This window comes from Malaya genurostris, chromosome 2 (genome assembly GCF_030247185.1).
Source record: "Malaya genurostris strain Urasoe2022 chromosome 2, Malgen_1.1, whole genome shotgun sequence".
Taxonomy (NCBI): Eukaryota; Metazoa; Arthropoda; class Insecta; order Diptera; family Culicidae; genus Malaya; species Malaya genurostris.
The window spans coordinates 5,530,368-5,551,570 of NC_080571.1; the positions used below are offsets into that span (position 1 = coordinate 5,530,368).

Genomic DNA, 21,203 nt, shown 5'->3' on the forward strand with positions numbered 1-21,203 from the left:
ATCAGGCTAATTTAGTATTAACGGCACTAGATCTAATTCGGATCTAATTTGCAGCGCTTGTTCCTCGATGATTTGTTAATGGATTTTCCTCATTTAAATAATTCCAAAGCTTCAATATTGTAAGCTTAAAAATGCTTTAATTTGTCAACGGATCGGTTTGCATACTTAAATATCCAAAACAAAACGGTGGCGCGAAAATGGATTCAGTATTAAGTTGTGTTATGATGATAATCATAGATACTTCTTCTTCATTATATGTGACTGAACAAGTTGTTGTCCCACCAGGAATTAAACGCTTCAAAAGATTCAAAATTAAATTCTGAAACTTATCTAAAAGCGGCCTCCTCGGTTTGGTAGTATAGATGAGTTCCACAGGCTCACATATACAGTACAATTAGATGCAATATCATATAGTATCAAAGATAAACTGAAGGTAAGTTTACTTGCGATTTTACATGATCAAAATTGAATATAATTAATTATCAAGAAAGAATCTAATTGTCAATTTTATCATTCGCTAACAATCTAAGCGCCTCAACTAGAGCAAGTTTGTAATTAGTCAATTGAAAAAGTTTTTAGTTTAGTGTATCATCATCATTATCATCTTTATTTTTGTATTTATTTTGAAGACCCTAGAAACGTTCCATTTTTAATGTTATTGTGCTCGGTCGTGTCTTGAATACAACCCTCTAATTTTTATGTGTTACTCCCAGCGCGTTCTGAATCGATTGGAATTTCTTTTCGAAATGTATGTTGACCACAGAAAACGATGAATTTTTCAAATTATAACACAGAATATGAGCTGCAGTGAATAAGTGTGTACGACAGTGACAATGTCGAGATTGAAATATATTGAAATATTTCAAGCCGTCAGATATCGGTCCTATTCGTTACACTCGGCTTATACACAATGTTGGGCGATGTATACTCAAAGTACCGGTACACTTCGCAGACATCATTCATTCGGTCGTTCTTTCGGTCTCGACTGATGGCCATGCAACCTGTGCGTTAGAAGAAGATAGAACGAGCTTGTTATCTACATTTCACAAGCAGAAATTTATGCCAAAAAAGGAAAAGTTTTCGTGTATGTCCGCCAGTGCAGCCGAAGTCAGTAAACTGTTTTTGTGTGTGTTGTTACGACTAGCTTAGCAGAAGCATTGTACGACGCTGGTGACCGTCTGTCGTTTGTTCCGTCAAATCAGCGATTAGCGGTTGTTTTACTAAAAAAAATAAACGGTGAATTTGTAACCGCTGACACATCAGGATTTATTTCTTTGGTTGGTTGCAAATTGGTGATCTCCGGAAACAATGGCTTACTCGAATAGTAAGTATCGAAATGTCCAAATTTGGTAGTTTTCTGCAGTCGAGGAACCAACACCCAACGTTTTCGAGGTTGAAGAACATAAAATGTATATATAATGCTCACCGGCTGGGTAATTACTGTGTAATGAGTCACACTTTACTTTGTCTGGAATGTATGATTTCAATCAAACTAGTCATCCGTTGCAATAGCGGCAGCATAAGAAAGTGGTCTCCATGAACGATATTCAGCCTATATAGAAGTGTGCGTTGATTGGAAATTTCCTCTGCTTTTGATGTATAACTTTTTTTCTCATGCAACGTGTTAAATTAAGAATGTTTTTCTGAAATAGTACAAATTGTACAGCTTGTAAAAAAAACAAAGATAATGTCAGGAACGTAGTAGGCGGATGTTTCGGAAACGATGGAGCCAGCGCGTGTTGAGTGTGAAAGTTATAAATAAACTCCACTCGAACCACCGGCTTTTCTTGGATTCTATTCGAGCCAATTTCGTATGTCATTCGCTGCGGCCGGTAGAATTGCTATTGTATTTGGATATCACGACGAGAGGTAGGCGCTGGTTGGAAGGCTGGTTTTATAGGAACCGTTCTGCTCATTATCGCTGCGTTTTTGTCGCATGCTCGGTGATTTTTTCCGTGTGACTCGATGTCATTATGGCCAGCATCCCAAAAACATGTCATTTCCGCTCGAATCACAGCATGGATAAAACTGTGTCGTTAACGATATCACTCGTCTGTGATTGAATAACGAGGACAAAAAACGGAATTGATTTTGATACCGATAGAGCTCCCATGCGCTTATCTGATAAAACAAATGTAAAGAAATAGAAAAAGTAGAAATTTTTTTATTTGCCTCTCTTCTTGGTCGCTTGTTTATAACAGTTTAATATTTTGAATTCAACCAGTGATAAGTATATGAATGCCCTTCGTTTCTTCTCATCTTCCATCTTCTGCTGTTCATCACGCAGCTTTTATGGTTCGTGATCATGAAGAATTCGTTGTGGATAACATTGATGCGTGAATATACTGGACATCATATGTTAAACTAAGTACCATGAAACTACTTTCAATGTCACGTTTATTTGTGGAACAAGTTTCGGACATAAACGACACGTTAAAAAATGAAAAAAATGAAAAAAATGAAAAAAAAAAATACAAAAATAGGCTAACCCCTTCATGACCAATACCTGAATCAGAAAACAATCAGTTTTCGTTCGGCACGTCAGTTTATGTTGAATTTATGTTGAACTGTTCGGTGGCATGACAGATCAACATAAACTGTTACACATTGATGAAATGTAAAGATAATGAAAGTGTTTTGTAAGACAACAGCTAATATCTAATCTTTTATTCGACAGAATTCATCTACGCGACACTCCCTCGAACGCAACGTGGCCAACCGATCGTGTTGGGCGGTGATCCAAAGGGTAAAAATTTTCTCTATACCAACGGAAACTCGGTGATTATTCGCAACATCGACAATCCGGAGATTGCAGACATCTACACGGAACACTCGTGTCAGGTGAACGTGGCCAAGTATTCACCTAGTGGGTTCTATATTGCATCCGGCGATCAGTCTGGCAAAATCCGCATCTGGGATACCGTTAATAAGGAACACATACTGAAAAATGAATTTCAGCCGATCGGAGGACCTATTAAAGATATCAGCTGGTCGCCAGACAGTCAGCGAATTGTGATCGTCGGCGAAGGTCGCGAGCGGTTTGGCCACGTGTTTATGGCTGAAACTGGAACATCGGTTGGTGAGATTTCCGGTCAGTCGAAACCGATCAATTCGTGTGATTTTCGGCCGGCTCGGCCGTTTCGAATTATCACTGGTAGCGAAGATAATACGATCGGTGTTTTCGAAGGACCTCCATTCAAGTTCAAGATGACTAAACAGGATCATACAAGATTTGTACAAGCGGTTCGCTACTCACCAAGCGGACATTTATTCGCCTCGGCTGGATTCGATGGCAAGGTTTTTCTATACGATGGTACATCGTCGGAACTGAAAGGTGAGATTGGATCACCGGCTCATGGTGGTGGTGTTTATGGTGTTGCCTGGAAGCCCGATGGAACCCAGTTGCTTACCTGTTCAGGTGACAAAACCTGTAAGTTATGGGATGTTGAATCGCGTTCTTTAATCAGTGAGTTCCCTATGGGAACGACAATTGATGATCAGCAGGTATCTTGCTTATGGCAAGGCAATCACGTGCTGTCTGTTTCATTGTCCGGTTTTATCAACTACCTCGATGTAAACAATCCCACCAAACCGTTGCGTGTGGTCAAGGGCCATAACAAACCGATTACGGTGCTCACCCTCAGTGAGGATCGGAGCACAATTTATACAGGAAGCCACGACGGTGCCGTTACCAACTGGAACTCCGGTTCCGGTACAAACGATCGAGTTGCCGGTGGTGGACATGGTAATCAAATCAATGCTATCTGTGCCGCTGGTGATTTTGTCTATACGGCCGGGATCGATGATTCAATCAAACAGATCACGATTGAAGGTAACCGGTACAGTTCGGTGGAATCTAAGTTGAGCTGTCAGCCTCGTGGCATGGATATCCTGAAAGAGGGCAATATTATCGTCGTCGGATGTGTGAAGGACGTTACCGTCGTTCAGGACAATCGGAAGGTCTCTTCTGTGCCGATAAATTTTGAATCGAGCAGCGTCAGTATCAACTCCGAAACACTCGATGTCGCCGTTGGTGGGAACGACAATAAAGTGCACATTTTTGGTCTCGACGGAACGCAGCTTAGCCTAAAAGTTGAACTAGATCATCTTGGTCCTGTAACGGACTGCAAGTATTCGCCAGACAATAAACTGTTGGTGGCATGCGATGCCAACAGAAAGGTGATTCTGTACAGTGTACCGGAATATAAGGTGAGTGGCATTGTGATCTAAAATATTTACTTGAAACTCAACAACCAATCTCCAATCTATCACTTAGCCTGCTCACAACAAGGAATGGGGCTTCCACAACGCCCGTGTCAATTGTGTATCATTCTCGCCAAACTCACAGCTAGTGGCCAGCGGTTCGCTGGATACCACCATCATCATCTGGTACGTGAACAGCCCAGCCAAACATACCATTCTCAAGAGTAAGTAAATCTCAATTTACATTTGCTTCCGCAGATCGGCAAAATTTGTTTTATTTTTTCATTTCAAGATGCACACCCACAATCACAGATCACCGGGCTAGTTTGGTTGGATAACGAAACTCTGATCTCGACTGGGCAGGACTGCAACACCAAGGTGTGGCACATTGATGCCACTGCCTAAGATCATGGCCGGGATAGCAGCAGATAAAAACTAAAAATTACGTGCAGGAAAATTATTGTAACCCTGTTTCTTTTTTTCGGTTGGTTTTTTACTCGCAGAATTAAAAAAGATGGTATTATCAAGCAGTGCTTTTTTGCAACGCACAGTCAACGAAAGAGTATTTGCGAGATTATTGGAACAGAAGTCATAGCAGATGTTGATGTTGTTGTTCGTAAGGAGTAAATTCAAGTCAGTATGCTTTCAGTTATGAATCGAGCATTTCATGTAATAGCAATAAAAATAGTCGTAAAATGAAATTGATTCAACAACAACGGATGTATCATCTTTTCAGTTAAGATTTTTGAACAGTTTTCTTCAAGTTATAATAATTTATTTAAAATAGTATGTCCCTTCGTAACGATGACCATTTTTCGTTTTGTTGTATGAATGCTTTATTATGAATCTTTGCGGTTTTGTTTTCATTATCCATTCTATTAGAATCTAAAAGATGTATTCAAAAGTATTTCCGTTTTCTGTCCGAACTGATCACATTTTTGACACTTTATAACGCATTCAAAACCTTTTTATAAAAATAACACTATTGACTGGGAATGTTTAACCGTTTCTGTTGAAATGATGACAGCCTTTGCGGTTTAGTTCATTTGATCTTTATTGTTAATCTCAGTAAACAAAAAGTAAAATGCCAAAACAACATAAATCAACATGTCGCATGTGACGTTTAATTTTGCTACAAAACCATTCGTTCAACTGTTCTGCTATTTCCCTAAATACTGCCGAAAATAGTTCTTAGATTTGCTTATTCTTTATGCCTGCTAAACTATGACAACAGCTACAGAGCCTACTTCGCATGAATAAAATTATAAGCAATTGCACACATTGTTTACCCATTTGCTGTACTCCTAACCAACGAACAATCTTACCCTACATTATACATATTCTGTTATTGAGAATTTGATTTTTTGCATCCTGTTTTAGCGTTTGACAAGCGTATTACCGAAAGATGATTCATTTTTGCTGTTGTTATACATTTGTTTTATTAGCTACATACGATAAATACTTAATTTCTGTACACGTCTGCATTGAGTTTAGTACGCTAAATGTGTTTATACTTAGCTGTTATATACATTTTCAATCATCTAGCAATTTTATTTAACGGAACTTTTATAGGTTCTGACATCAATTGAATATTTAAAAATGCACAATTCTACGACGAGGTCAATCAAGTTTGGTGAGGTTTGGGTGACCAAACCCAGTTAGACCATTGGTCATCATGTTAGTTCGAAAGGGGAAACCTCAATATATTCGGAGTGATTTGAGTTAGCATCGCTATTTCTATCAGATTTTTTCAGTCAGCCACTAAAATAATTGCGGATGGGACGTCCTTAACGCTCGTGTATTTTTTTGACAAAAAACAGTACATTTGGCGTAGAAATCTAGAAAACACAGTACATCGACTTTGAAAAAAACAGTACATTTTAAAGTACGCATCGCAGAGAAATAGAACATATTAGATTCTAATATATCGAGTCTTTAGGTCAACTTCAAACAATGGTTTGAATCAATTAGAATTTGAACCAAATAAAACTCTTTTTGAATCAAATTCAGTGTGGCAATATATATTAAATTCAAATATATTGAAATAAGGATTCAAATTTCAATATTTTATTGAAACAAATCAAAAATTTATTTGATTCTGATTGTGGGATAGATTAAAAAAAAAATTATGTTGACTCCTGAATTAAACTGAATCAAATATACTGAGTCTACACGCAGAGAAATAGAACGCATTAGATTCTGATATACTGAGTCTTCAAATCAACTTCTAACATCTGTTTAAATCAAATAAAAATATTTTTGAAATAACATTTGAATCGAATAAAACTCTCTTTAAATTAAATTTAGTGTGGCAATGCATATTAGATTTGAATATATTAAGATATGGATTCAAAGTTAAATTTTTTATTAAATCGATTAAAAAATTTATTTGATTCAAGTGCTTGTTACAATACATTAACTGTATTTGAATCAAATATGGGGTGGTACAGATTCGAATTAAAAGTTATGTTCAAACAAATATTCTTTTCATCCAGATACATAATATGATATATTTGAATGAAATATTTTGACTCTTGAATTCAACTGAATCAAATATAATAAGTCTTAGATTCAAATTCACGGATGTGCAATAAATTTTTTCGTCCTTGAATCAAATGCCAGCGAATATTGATTCTAAAATATTACCATTAAATTCCTAACAGATCTCAGTTTTTTTTATGGGCCGAATCAGTTAGTGGCAGTTTATCCTTGTTACTTTTATAATTAATCAAAGCGCGATTATGAAGATTTAAGGTAAGAATTATGACATTATTTCAGTCAAAGAAGTACAAAGTTAATGTGAGAATGGCAGGGTGATTGATAGAAGAGTAAATAAAGAAAACGAAACTGTCACTTACTGATGCGGTCTTTTAAAAAACCCTAAAACAACGGTGATTGTTTTAAAATAAATATATTTACAATAATCCGTCAGAAATTCGTTTTGAATAACAATTTAATGAATTTAAAAAGGTATATTATTCGAAGCAAAATCTATTGGAAATAAATGCTTATTTTATTTATTTCTTTGCGTGTAGACACAAAAATTATTGGTTTTGAAGTGAATATCTAATGTATTTGAATTAAAAATTAATGAAAATTGGCGCTGATTCAAATAAAAATTTCTTTGAATTCAAAGCGCAATATGTTTGAATTAAACATTAATTTTTCTGCGTGTAAGCTTCAGATTCATGGGTGTTTATTAAAAATTTTCGTCCTTGAATCAAATGCTAGAGATTATTGTTTCTAAAACATTTTCATTGAATCAAACATTGGCACTGGTTGATTTTGTGATATTTGACACAACTTTTGCTAAGATTTCATTTGTTACATCAATCAAACGGAAAATGTACGGAAGTGATAATTTTCGAGGCAGTTGACGAATTTAAACTATCTGCGCTATTGAAATCGTTCGAATTGTGCGATACTATAGTGAGTGCCTTCATGGGATAGGCAGGTTATGAATTATGCATGTAAAGCGAAATTACATTTGTATTCATTTCAGAGAACGGTTTCACAGTAGAGCTTTTTTAAATTATTGAACGAAAGAAAGAAGAGGAGTCAATACCGCAACCGTACTCAGCTGAGTGCACAGAATGCATTCAATAATAAATAAAAATTTAATTTACAATAACTAGTCAAAAATTCTTTTTGAATAACAATTTATTGAATTTGAAAAAAATCATTGAATCTACACACAGTCGCATGAAAGCCTGATTTTAGAAACAAAACTAATTTACTTTGAATCAAATGAAAATTGTATTTGATTCCAAGTGAAAAATGAAATATATTTGAATTCAAAGCACAATATATTTTAATTTAATGTTTCTTCTATTTATTTGTAATAATTATTTGCTTTGATGTTAGTATCAAATGTATTTGAATCAAAGGAAAATAAAAATAGGCGCTGATTCAAAATAAAATTTTCTTGAATTCAAAGTGTAATATATTAATATTAAAAAAAACTTCTGCGTGTAAAAATCAAAAGCAAATAAATTTAATCAGCATCTTACGAGGAAAACAGTTTGAAAAAATGACATGCGAATATAAGTATGTAATAAAAACCACGAAAAAGTCACCGCAGAGACGAGACTCGAACACGTAGTCGTCTCCTATCCGGGTAAATCGTTTTGCCAATTAAACTATCCTGCATGTGAACACACGAAGAAACAGTCTAATTGAACAAAGGAACCAAGCATGTTCAGCTGTGTTCGGGCGTCACGGCGTTCATTTGTAGTCATTTATCTATAGTAACCCCTCCGCCAGTTGTTTCAGCCCTCAATTAGTTTGTTATTTTTTTTCGTGTGATTCACATGCAGGGTAGCTTCATTGGCAAAACGATTTCCCCGGATAGGAGCTAGCTACGGGTTCGAGTCCCGTCAATGCGCGGTAGCTTTTTTGCGGTCTTCATCACACAGTTGTCTTCGCCTATCATTTTTGAAATCTTTTTCGAAATTATCAAATGATTTATTTTCATAATCTATGTTTTTATCTCCTTTTCAGGGCATTTTTAAGTTTGACAACCAATCATTTTTTGAGAAGCGTATGATTCTTCTTGGTTGAGACATTTTTCTTTTTTTAATCCACAAAATTTGAAAAAGTTGTTGTTTGCATGTGCTTACATTTACATTCATATTCGCTACGTGTTGCCACTGTCCTTTCTGATGTTTTGTTCTACCACAAATCGAAATTCAATGCGTTAAAGATTTAAAATTTTGCATTAATTTTTTGTGTGAAAAATACAGAACATTTCAGTGTAAAAATACAGTACAAATTAAAATACAGTACATTTGAGGGCAGAGATGTCCATCTCCTCTGTGTGACGAAGAGCAAGCAAATTTCTCCCCTCGCACTGACAACTTCAACGAGAGCTCTTCTCTTTCACATATATACACCACTGTTGTATAAAGTGTGCACGCATCATGAGTGCGTTTGTTTATTTCCTTTTACCTCCTCCACTGAATCGCACCAAAGTGCTAGAGCATTAGCTAATAAATTTTCTGAGGTGGATGCAGATACTTTCACAGAGGTGTACAAGCCGGTGAGCACTCTGGTGTATGGTTTGCGTAGAAGAAGCGTGGGCACGCAAAATCAGCAAAATAAAACAATTTATCGTTAAATTTTCGGTTTTCATTGCAAATTTTTCATAGCAAGGCCAGATCTACTCTCTATCAATTGAAGTTCACAGAAGTGTTCGCTCACCATCATGCGCCAGTGATCACTTGGGTGTATTTTGGCGAGAGCACGTGAGAGCGATTCGTGTGAAGAGAATGTTATTCTCTCGCACCAGCTTCTTTCAACACAAGCACGCACTTTTACCAAATCATATATATATATATATATATATATATATATATATATATATATATATATATATATATATATATATATATATATATATATATATATATATATATATATATATATATATATATATATATATATATATATATATATATATATATAATAGGGCTGAAAAGTCACCACTTGTGACTGAACACCCAATTTAAATCTTAATAATTTAATTTTAACTCATATTCCAATAAATAGTTATTTAAAAAAACACACAAGCACGTACTCAAAGTCTGTCTGTCTGGACACTGAGAAGAAGTGCGCTTTCCTCTTTGTGTGGAGCGGAGCAAATGTATCCGCAGTGTATAATTGAAACCTACGCCCTGGTGTATCACTCTAGTGATATGCCATCTCTGTTTGAGGGTAAAAAACAGTGCACTGTATTTATGTCGAAAATACAGTACAATACTTTAACATACAGTACGGATACGAGCGTTAGACATCCTACAAAACCAGACGAGCTTAACCATCAGAACTGTTTTAAATTTCGCCGTAATGGATTACTGCTCGGTTCCACTACTTTCACCAGAGATGTGAGAATTTAAAATATTTCCAATTAACTTTGTCGAGCACAGTGATGAAAAGCCATCTAGAAGAGCTATAAAACTCCTGACCATAAAAATGCGGGTTTGTTCAGCGTTAAGGTTCTACTTACCATCTCAGGAAAACAACCATTATTGAATAACGCAAAAGCAGTTTCCTCCGTTACGACTTGATAAATTTTCAAGAACAAAACTCCAGTTTGTTTAGAAAAATGTACCAAACAAACTGATATTTCCCTTTGGAATTTTCACTAAGCGGCAGCGAAGAAAACTGCGTTTCGCAACAATGGTCGTTTTCTAAAGATTTTAAATTTTCCCTTAAAGACGGACTAAAAGTAAATTAGTACACTCATCGAGCGCCGCTGGTACTAGTATTGGGAATCGAAAATCTTTGAAATTAGTTTATTTACTTTTCTCTAGAGAACAACTGGTTCAAGTTTGACCAAAGTAGTCGATCGCGTTCAGAAATACCGCGGAGAACGCGTGTCGGGGAGATTGAAGTTCGTGTTTGCCGATAAGTTCGCGCATAAGGCCATGATTTGGTAAACGATTTGCAGTTGTGGCCTGAAAACGAAACTATTCGTCCCATTCTCGATGATGACCTACCAAGCCTACAAATTCATGGAACAAGTTGAAGCCTTAGGAACCTGCATTATAACTGTTGTGTAACCTTAAAAGCGTAAGAGGCGGAGCTTGTGCGAGTTAACTAGAGTTCCCAAAAAAAGTTTTGTCACTAATCTTTGATTTGATCAGTCACATTGAGTGGCCACAATACCTCCGTCAGCCTATTCGATATTCGATTTATGTTGAAATCGATCATTGTACTTATCCAAAACGTGTGCGTCATCTATGTTTTGTATTTTAAAAATTGGTATTTATTCATCCTATCTGCTGAATTCCAAATTGAAGGAACATGACGTTTCCTTCAGGACGTCAGGAAAAATATTGCGCTTCGGCACAATATAAAAACATGCCTCGCAAGTAGCGCTTAACGATTTAAGTTAAGTCATCGATTACGGAAAATTCCGGAAACACATGCAGAAACGGCCGCTGAAGCGACGATGAAAGCGCCTAAAGAACTCGACGAAAAAGCAAAGGCTTTGCTGGTATCGTTCATTGCGGTTAGTCGCTTGAAATATGTGCGGGATAAAACTACCATACCAAAGCGATGTGGCAGTTCCCGGAGGCAACGTTTACAAAGAAACAGTGGTGTACCTTAAAAAATTTGCACCCTCCATCAATGATTTAGTGACCAAACAAATAAGTTTCCCTAAACACGGTCTCAAATCGATCTGGTGGAACTGTATTGGCGATGAGGAAATCATAAAAAAGGTTTTCGTAAACAGAAAACAAAATTTGCGGAAAAGTATTATGGTTGTGGAGAATATGGTCACAAGCGGTACGCTGGATATAATGCGCTAACACGTGATCGGATGGAAACCGATAGAATTGTGTGTATTGTAGATTAATAGTCGTTTTCTTCAATTACAGCATCATCAACGTACACTGCCCACACGACTTACGATATAGCTACCTACCGCGGAAGGCGAAACTCGTCATCGATACCACGAACGCTCAGTTATCGATAGTTGAAAGCAGTTGTACGACGAGGATGCAATTGGAGAAACACAAGATACAGAGAACGACACAGGGATAAAACTGTGTACACGCTTAACGGGCGTTAGATTTCCAATATCTGATTTATTGGAGATTTGCAAAGAAAACGTATTTTATAGAAAACAATACTATCGTTCTCTGCATAGTATACAATTTTCGGTAGCGTTTGAGAATAATTTCTGCTGTATAGAGCAAACATACTGAACTTACCAAGTATGTAAAATAGAGTAATAGAAAGTAAGGCATATCTTCCAACACAATTTGTCAGGAACAGTTCAGGTGTTTTTTTTTTCATACTTTTTAGAGAACTTCGTTCAGTAAAATTTGTAGCTAAATTGTAAAATTAAGCGTACACATCTAGGGACCCTACTGCAATAGTACGCTATCAGTGACACCGAGAGCACCCACTGGTGAGAAATGGGATTGGGAGTATGTTTTCGAGTATTTTTGTAGTCCTAACTTATAAATGTTCAAGTATTTGTATCATAATAAAAATAAATCAAACCTTGTGCCAGTAATCGTAACTGGACGCGAATCGACGGATTCAGCAACGACAAATGTCTACTTTTTTCTTCCTCGCTTTTTCTTTTCTTTTTTAAATTGAGTGACAACCGCACTCGAACACAGAAAAATGTGATCACCAATTCATTTTACATTGTGTCAAAAGTTATACACCTTTTCCTCGCTATCAGAGTTGCCAGGTTATTTTTTCAAAAATCTGTCAAAACTCAAAAATTTATCTGGATTTGTCTGGGTCTACTATATACAAGGAAATTTTTGAGAGACTTCATTTTCAGTGAGCAAAAAAAAAAAAGAAAAAAAGGTCTCCTCACCTATCGTATAGAGGCCAAAACCGTAAAGATCAAGCGAGATCTGACAAAATCTAGGAAAATCTGGGAAAATTTGGAAAATCTAGCAAAAGATCTGGTTAGTTTGAGTGTCCGGCGAAACGAGAAAAATCTGGCATTTGCCAGACAAATCTGGCAACGCGGCTCGCTATAGTGATAATTTTTTTTATGATTGCATTAATATTCACAACAAGTATAGACCACTATAATTGCAGTTCGTTTATCAGTACAACTTTCATGATCGAATCCAATGTATTCTCTTCCATAGATATAAATTAATCAGATTGAGTATACAACCATGCCTATACCTTATTACGTTGTGTAAATATTCAATAACATCTATTCTATCCGGGGGAAGAAAAAATACCTGACTAGAAAGAGGTCCCATTTAAATGTGGATTCTGATTTCTAAATCTAGCGTTCTATGAAGATCTCTTCTACAGATATGCCCAATATTGTACATTTCACACTTTGGTCAGTTTTGCATCCGCAACGGTTGTCTTTCGTGTGTGCGACCTTCCCTCGTCCCGTAGTTCTTCTGCTGAATCTTCATCATCGGCAAATTGGATGTCTGCCATTTCGTAAAAGTCCGAGATTTGCTTATTATCTACCGGTGACTTCGTAAAGGATGTCTCCTTTTCTTTCTCCTCGGTAGAATCTTCCGCAGGGGAGCTCACTTTGCGCTGAGCGTTACTTATTGCTAGTTCCTGCAGATAATTCCGTCTGCCAGCTATCGTCGGTTCACGAACGGAACGGTTATCCGATGATTGTTCACTTTCCGTGTAGATGTCACTTTTCGAGATGCTATTGACGATCAAGTAGTCATCGCGTTTTTGCTGCAATATTCGAACGATTTCTTCATTTGGTGTTGTGTTGCTACTTCGCGGTTCGGAAGATATTTCTTCGTTACTGTTCACCCGTTCCAGGTCCATCTCCTCGGTGATGTCTTCATCGTTGAGTGGAGGAATCCATACTAAAAAAGCAGGATCCATGCCGAGGTACGATCCGGGTGCAGCACCGGCGTTTGTGACATTATAATCGTAGTAATCCATTTCCATGTCTTCAGGGTGGCCAAGTGAAAAATCTGATCCCGCGAGTAACTTCTGCAGATTTTTCTTCTCTTTACTTTCCTTCAGATTACGAGTGCGGTTGCTGATGGTATTAGCCGTGCTCGAAGCAGGCGATGAACACTCCTGGTAGGCGAAAAGATTCATATGATCATTAGTATTTCCGTTCTAATTTAATGTAATTTCTAGAAGTGTTGATTAACTCACTAGATCCGATGGGCTTATGTTGGTTAGCGTCACTGTACTGGTACTGGTTGGAATCGAGACCTTCTCATTCGGAGACCTATCACCTGCAAATGTAACACATTTAGCTATGTTAACGAACAAACAGCGGTTCTTACCTTCACTTTTTGTCTCATTGCTATGCTCGGGTGTTTTCTTTCGAGTCACCAAAGGGGTATCTTCTCGGTTCAATGTAGAATAAGTCGAGCCGGCATTGGTTGACTGATCATCCGAAAATTGTTCCACGATTTCTGTTGGCGAGCTACACTCACTTTCATTCGGCTTGTCTAGGTTGTTTAGTTTCTGAAGCGGAAACTCATCTCCTTTTTCAGGGACCGACTCTTTCGCAACAACTTCAGAGCTTCCATCGGAGGGAATATCGGTGTTTTCTATGGTGTATTCTACACTCTCTCTGAAACGGTGATGCTTGATGGAACCATTTCTGGGACGAAGCTTAACGTAAGAGACAATTTCTGATATTAACGTGGTTGTAGACACTGCACGGGATCGAGGCTGTTGTGCGTTATTCAGTGAGTTTCCGGATCCGAAAAGTGTATGAGCTGGAGAATCAATCTCTCCACTGCGGCTAGTAGCCAGTTCGTATTTCCGATAGCGAAATACGTACTGAACCAGCAAAAGGAAGCTGATGACGATAACGAAGCTTATAAATACTATTGCACAGATGTGAACCACGGACAGGTTTACGTAGCTGAAGGACTGAACGAAAGGCATGATAAACTGGCTAGCCATAGAAACTGACACGTTTGTCGGTAGATATTGAATTTCTGTAAGTGAGAATAACATGCTTAAATATCCCGCCTATGAAAAACAGAAAACATACTTATTTGCTCAGCTTGGGCTAGGAATCCGGCAATGCAGTTCTCATCATAGTGTTCCATTTTCTTCGTGTAGAACTCGACCAACAGCAGTGGGCCGGTAGATTCTGCACTCTTGCCTGACTCAATGTGACCTGAAGCGTACTCCAGAATCAAGTCGTGGGAAAGCTTATCGCCGTCGCGTACCTTCAACCACTGCTGGTCGCAAGGAAACTTACTGAAATCCATAGTGAATCGTATCCGATGTCCTTCGTCTCCCTGTACCAACCATAGGCTTCGTTCCGGGCAGCTTTCCGAAGAAGATGCGATAATTCGTCTTGGCTTCACCACTCCAAGGTGAATTACACAACCACAACGACAAGCCGGACCGATCTCTGTGCTGACGTCGCCTATCTGTGCTGGTAGGGTTGCACCAGGTGCCGGGCTGAACATGCATTCCCACGAGTCGAACGAACTCGGTGTTCCGCAACGTTCGGTTTGCACAGATGAGCCCTGTTGATGAAAAATAATTGGGAATTGTGTATAAACGGAATCCTAACTACAAAATGCATTTACAACAATGTTTGATTCAATATAATTCTTCTCTCGTTCTCATTTAATGGAACCGATTTTTACTTGGTTGACTAATTCGAACGCTATTAAACTGTAAGTGCTTTTTGAACCATATGAAACTCTTAAACTTTTTCCCCGAATTTTTGCCCATTCAGAGCTGCAAACTGAAATCTGTACTTCAAGATTAAAAATTATTTGACCATTTGTAGTGCACAAAATAAAAAAAATCTGTGAAAATCTCGAAGAAATATATAAAAAATTTTATTTTACTATGGGGCGCCTTTTCAAAATTAGCCGCATGGAATGGGCAGAACTTAATCGTGAATATCTCGATTTGTACTAACGGCAGCAATATAATTCTTTCACTATTTTATCAAAAATATGATCAGGAATTTAAGATAATATTTTTAACAGTGTGAGATAACCACAAACAACTCAAAACTTAAGTTTTCTCTAAATTTGAAAACAACGCGGAAAACTCTTTGCTTTCGTTTGGGGTTTTCGCGCAAGGACGACGATTTTGAAGTAGTCAGGTTGATATCTTCAACTGAACGTTATAAAATGGGAACCGTGGCCAAAAATCGATCGTTTCATCTTGTGCGTTGAATGGAAGCAGACGTCAGGACGAGAAGACGCATTCAAATAGCGACATCAGAGAGCGCACCTTCTGCGTGGTTGAAAAAAGAAACGCACAGGTCGTAGTTCTCATTTGCCTTCCGGTCGTTAAGGCGAGAAGACGCATTTATCCAGTTTGGCATCATTCGGCACTGCGAGCGGATATGTTGCGGTTTGTTCGCAAAGCTAGTTTCAGTTCAAACAAGAGCGATTGCGTCAGACAGCAGAGCTGCTGGTCGTTTGCATTGGAGAGAAAGAAAACGAAAAGTGGACAACATTAACATAACAGTTCGGCTGAAAAGTTCGTATCGTTTAATAGAAACACACATTTTTTTGCCAAAATTCGTTTTTATTATTCAACATAATTGCCATCAGAGGCGATACAGCGATTATAGCGATCTTCCAACTTTTCGATACCATTTTTGTAGTACGATTTGTCCTTTGCCTCAAAATAGGCCTCAGTTTCAGCGATTACCTCTTCATTGCTTTCAAATTTTTTACCAGCGAGCATTCTCTTGAGGTCTGAGAACAGGAAAAAGTCACTGGGCGCCAAATCTGGAGAATACGGTGGATGAGGGAGCAATTCGAAGCCCAATTCGTTCAATTTCAGCATGGTTTTCATCGACTTGTGACACGGTGCATTGGCTTGATGAAACAAAACATTTTTCTTCTTCAAATGAGGCCGTTTTTTGGAAATTTCGTCCTTCAAACGCTCTAATAACGCAATATAATAGTCACTGTTGATGGTTTTTCCCTTTTCAAGGTAGTCGATGAAAATTATACCATGCGAATCCCAAAATACAGACGCCATAACCTTACCGGCCGATTGTTGAGTCTTTCCACGCTTTGGGTTCGGTTCATCGTGTGCAGTCCACTCAGCTGACTGTCGATTGGACTCCGGAGTGAAGTGATGGAGCCATGTTTCGTCCATTGTTATATATCGACGAAAAAAATCGGTTTTATTTCGACATAACAGCTCCAAACACTGCTCAGAATCATCAATTCGTTGTTGTTTTTGATCGATTGTGAGCTCACGCGGCACCAATTATGCACAAAGCTTTCTCTCTGTGAAGCACTATAAACTCGTAAATCTGTGCTTTTACAGGAAAATTTTAGAATATGGTAATAGGAAGGTTTGAAGAAGAAAAAGGAAAAATTGATCGATGCAGGATCAGCCGTCGAGTCTCGTCCAATTCCAAATACCGAGCCCACAGTTTTATTTCATATTTATAATGATAACTTTTAAATTTAAACTGCGTACCCGAAAGCACCACATAGTAACTCAGCAATAAAATTCCGAGCCATATTTCGTTCCGATGTTTAGATGCATGGATCCCGGCCACCATACGAAATTTCGTGAGAAAACAATCTGTGATGTATGGGTTCTGATCGGTTCAGCCATCTTCGCGAAAACTGAGCGGAGAGAAAATATATTCGTTTTGTCAAAGTGATATCATGTTCCGGAAGTGATATCAAGTTCATCTTTTAACTTGATCAATCACCTTGCAGTAGCTTTAAAACTAGCCTAAGTTTGTTGAAATCGGTTCAGTCATCTTCGAGAAAACTGAGCGAAGAGATCAAAAGTGCGTTTTGTCGATTGCGTCACTTATACCATTGTATGAACGGTTTCAAGAAAACGCGTTCCAAAGTTTATGTGCTCGAAGGATGTAAATTCGCGAGTAAATTCAAAGAACATCTCCGAAAATATGCAAAGTACGACTTTGAAACTTTGAAATAATGTTCTCAGATAACATATCCATCGATGAAAACAATAAATGAACAATCGAGTTTTCATCATATTGAAAAAGATAGAGATGCGGTATCTTTTAAATTATAAATTTCAAATTAATTTTCTTATTATTTTTTTGTTCAGTGTATACCTTTTTCAGAGTGGTGTGTTGACTTTCTACAACTTCGTGAACAACAATTTCATACAAATAACAGTTTTCGAGTTACAACGATTGGAATGTTAGAAATCTTAATGTTTAATTCGCTTCAAAGAATGACTATTATTCATCTCTTGATTTCTATTAAACGACTGACAAGTCAAGAACATAGAATCATTTTCAGGGTGGCTCAATGATAACTGCTGCTTTCATATGTTCGAAACATACCTGAAAGGATTATAAGTTCAACTAGTGTCGTAGTCAAGTAATGTCCCAGTACGCGTCTGCAACGTCTTTGAAAATAGATAGCGACCAATTGAATTCAATGATTCTTGCTTTCAAACAAATCGATTAAAACGTCAAAGACATTTTTGGCAACACAGTTCACATGATTGCTACAACAGCCTACTAAGCGCGAAAAATTCCTTATTACCTTACCACCTGTCGACGTACGTCATTACCAATGCCCCTTCCAAGTAAGCCACTTCAGCTAACAGCTTGAGATCCAACACCAAAACAGCCCATCAAAGCAAGCACCGATGGCGTTTTCCGTGAATATAGCAAAGGTGAAAAATATCGAAAATTTATTGCTTTTCCTCTACCTTCCAACGCGCACCGGCCGGCTACGAATAAGAAAAACCTTCAGTGGCTGTATTTTAATTTTCCACCCACTTCTTAATTTCGCCTGCCGTCTTTCGCGAACTCAGCGTTTGAAGTACAGTTAAAAGTTGCATTGCTGTTGAAATAAAACTCAACAAAAGAAAAAAATCCTTGATCTAGGAATAATTAGGGAAACTTTCAAATTCCAGTGCTCACAAAATGTTGTTGAAAAACGAAAAAATTGATAAATGCCAGCAGCCTTTGTTTAGTCACGCTTATTAGAAACAGAATGTCTAGCTTGGAATTTTACACATATGTTGGCATGGACACTGCAGGAGTGTTAAATCGATATCCATTTTTTGCGAGCCCTGCGCTTCAGTGCTCCTTTCTATCAAAAATCTTAGCAACCTTGATTTATCGGGTCTCAGTCACTTGTTAGGATTTGAAAGGCTCGGACCGTCTAGTGAAACCTGTCTCACAATGCCCAAGGAGAAGAAGACGAAGAAGGCAAAGAAGGCAGTACCGGATATACAGCCGGTGGATGGGCTTAGCGCCGTTGATAGACAATTTTTCGAAATTACTATTAACGATCTAAATCAAAAATTAGCACGACTTCGCACACATAATGTCAAAATCGAGGAACGCAACGAGGAACTGGAGTTGAAACTGAAGCAGATTGAAGAAGATAGAGCGGATGTGACAGCATTTCTGGATCGTACTCTGCAGGATAAACTCGCTGTGATTATCGAGCTGGAAGATAAATTAAGTGAGTTGTCCAAAGTTCGTGATCAGGAAAATGAGGAGTGTCAGAAACAAATTGTTAGCTTAGATGCCAAATACAAAGCTATGCACGAACAATTGACTTCCGAAATTCAGTTACTGACAGGGAAGCTTAATTCAATGGAAGAGTTTCGGCTTCAACGGGATGAACTAATGGCGAAATTCGATGCACAGGATGCTGAATTGAAAGAGCAAAACAAGCGTCATAAAACGATTTTGTACGAGATGGAACGTAAGGTGATCGTGGATAAGGATCGATTGCGGAAGGACGTGGAGAATAAGCTCCTGCAGTTGTCTACTGAATTTACGAAATCTTCGGAAATTCGCGTTGCTGCACACACTCAACGTTTAGTTCGGGAAAATATTGCGTTGAACAATGAAATGGATCGCATGATCTTCACCCAAGAGCGATTAGAGAAGCAATACGCTGAACTCAAGTCTCAAAATTCGGAACTTCGCAATAATGCCGAAATCGACCTGGTTGAAAAGCAGCGTCTCATGCAGACATGTCAAGAACGGCTTGATTTAATAAAACAACTAGCCGATCAGTACGAACAACAACTTAACACGAATGCTCAACTGAATGCCTATAAAGAACGAGCTGTCGAGTTTGAGACAGAAACTGAAGTAACTAAGAAGGAATACAAACATTTGCGCCAGAAGGTTCGTATACTTGAACAGTATATTCACTACATCAACACCGATCGTCAGGCACTTCGGAATACATCCAACCACTACAGACAGGAGTTCGAACGCATCTCCGAGATCTTGAAAACAGTTCGCTTTACGGTTCGATCAGCATTTAAGGAGGACGAAGTTGATGACGACCTACCATATCAAGAAATCAAACGTAAACGCTTGATTTCGGATCTACTTAATGCGCTTACTGAACTGGATCTTCAACCAAGGATTGATATATCAATCGCAACTCTGCCTCCCGATGGAGAAGAAGGGTATGAGCAAGGAGACTTAGGTGTAATTCCACGAGATACGTTAGAGTCGATCATTCAAAAGACACAAACTTATAATCTGGCCGATACTCCATTGTTAAGCTCGGAAACGGTTTCGAGTGGAGGTGAAGCGGAAAGTCTACGGATTGCTTCGGGAAGCGACGTGATTCTAGATGTGGTTAGTGGCTCCCAGTTGGTGTTTAAGGGTTCGGATGAATCACACGACGAGGACCAGATGGAAGACAGAGCGGAAAGTGAAAGATCTGAAGACAGCAAAGCTCGAGTAAAACGGAAAGTTGAGCGTGAAATTGAAGTAATCGAGCAACCACCAACGAAAGATGCGGAAAGTGCAGAAGCATCAGAGACCCATTCGACTACTCCGGTAGATAAGCCAGAGGATATTATCGTTGATGCACCGGATGTCTTCGAAGATGAGCCAATTGAATTTGCAGCTGTGAAGAGTGATTCTGACTGAATTTTTGATCGAATGCGAAAAGAATAAATTTTAAATTATGAAATAATCCCAAGTAGCAAATGTAACTTATTGAAATTTCAAGATGTTCCACAATTGTCCATCCACAATTCCAAATAATCCGAAGGGGGACGGGTATAGCGTGATGTGTTACTCGATGCCTTTCACGCTGCCTACCTGGGTTCGATCCCCAACCCAGCACATAGGGTCAGAAACCTTTTCTGACCCGGAGAGGCGAATGACTTTAAGGTTAAAACACCTATAATTGAAACAAAAAAAAATAATCCGAAAATTTGAAAGTTTTTTTCAAAAATTATCTAATGTATATTTTAAACACCAATCCAATGATTCTCATTGAGAGGGATCGACTGTTATTTTTACAGAAATTGGAGGACAGCCTTCAAAACACATTTACTCGAAAAAAAATTCGGGCGTACAAATAAATGTTTCGCCATAAAAATGCAGTTCGTTGTCGATTTTCTAATCACAAAAACAGGAACGATTCTACAATATGAAATATTATCATATTTCATATTTATAATATTTTTAAAGTTCCATGTTTGTGTTACGAGAAGTTGTAGTGAAAATCAAATGTGATACTTATTCAGTAGAAATTATGTTTGATCAACTCAATTCTTGTTCAAATTACCTAGTAGTTTCACAA

At 37.9% G+C, this 21,203-nt stretch overlaps 3 protein-coding genes across 3 annotated transcripts in view; 2 read left to right on the forward strand and 1 right to left on the reverse strand.

The window, feature by feature from the left end:
* Positions 1–931: 931 nt before the first annotated feature.
* Positions 932–5,442, forward strand: LOC131428495 (actin-interacting protein 1). Its single transcript, XM_058592479.1, has 4 exons — positions 932–1,324; positions 2,678–4,209; positions 4,277–4,427; positions 4,496–5,442. Exons 1-4 carry the CDS (start codon positions 1,309–1,311, stop codon positions 4,606–4,608), a joined length of 1,812 nt encoding a protein of 603 aa, XP_058448462.1. The 5' UTR covers positions 932–1,308; the 3' UTR covers positions 4,609–5,442.
* Positions 5,443–9,690: 4,248 nt separating this feature from the next.
* Positions 9,691–21,203, reverse strand: part of LOC131427974 (uncharacterized) — a 68,019-nt gene continuing 56,506 nt past the window's right edge. The window contains exons 5-8 of the mRNA XM_058591589.1: positions 14,690–15,176; positions 13,968–14,633; positions 13,834–13,916; positions 9,691–13,752 (exon numbers count right to left, since the gene is read on the reverse strand). Coding sequence (XP_058447572.1) covers positions 13,024–13,752; positions 13,834–13,916; positions 13,968–14,633; positions 14,690–15,176 — 1,965 coding nt within the window. The 3' untranslated portion in view covers positions 9,691–13,023. The remainder of the gene's footprint in view (positions 13,753–13,833; positions 13,917–13,967; positions 14,634–14,689; positions 15,177–21,203) is intronic.
* Positions 18,431–20,633, forward strand: LOC131427975 (cilia- and flagella-associated protein 157). Its single transcript, XM_058591590.1, has one exon. The coding sequence runs from the start codon at positions 18,818–18,820 to the stop codon at positions 20,540–20,542; it is 1,725 nt and encodes a 574-aa protein (XP_058447573.1). The 5' UTR covers positions 18,431–18,817; the 3' UTR covers positions 20,543–20,633.

What these genes read in the sequence shown, in the direction of transcription:
- LOC131428495 (XM_058592479.1), top strand. An exon ending in ACAGTGTACCGGAATATAAG is followed by an intron (nt 4,210 to 4,276) that starts GTGAGTGGCATT and finishes TCTATCACTTAG; the next exon opens with CCTGCTCACAACAAGGAATG. An exon ending in CAAACATACCATTCTCAAGA is followed by an intron (nt 4,428 to 4,495) that starts GTAAGTAAATCT and finishes TTTCATTTCAAG; the next exon opens with ATGCACACCCACAATCACAG.
- LOC131427975 (XM_058591590.1), top strand. Translation starts at nt 18,818, where the DNA reads ATGCCCAAGGAGAAGAAGACGAAGAAGGCAAAGAAGGCAGTACCGGAT.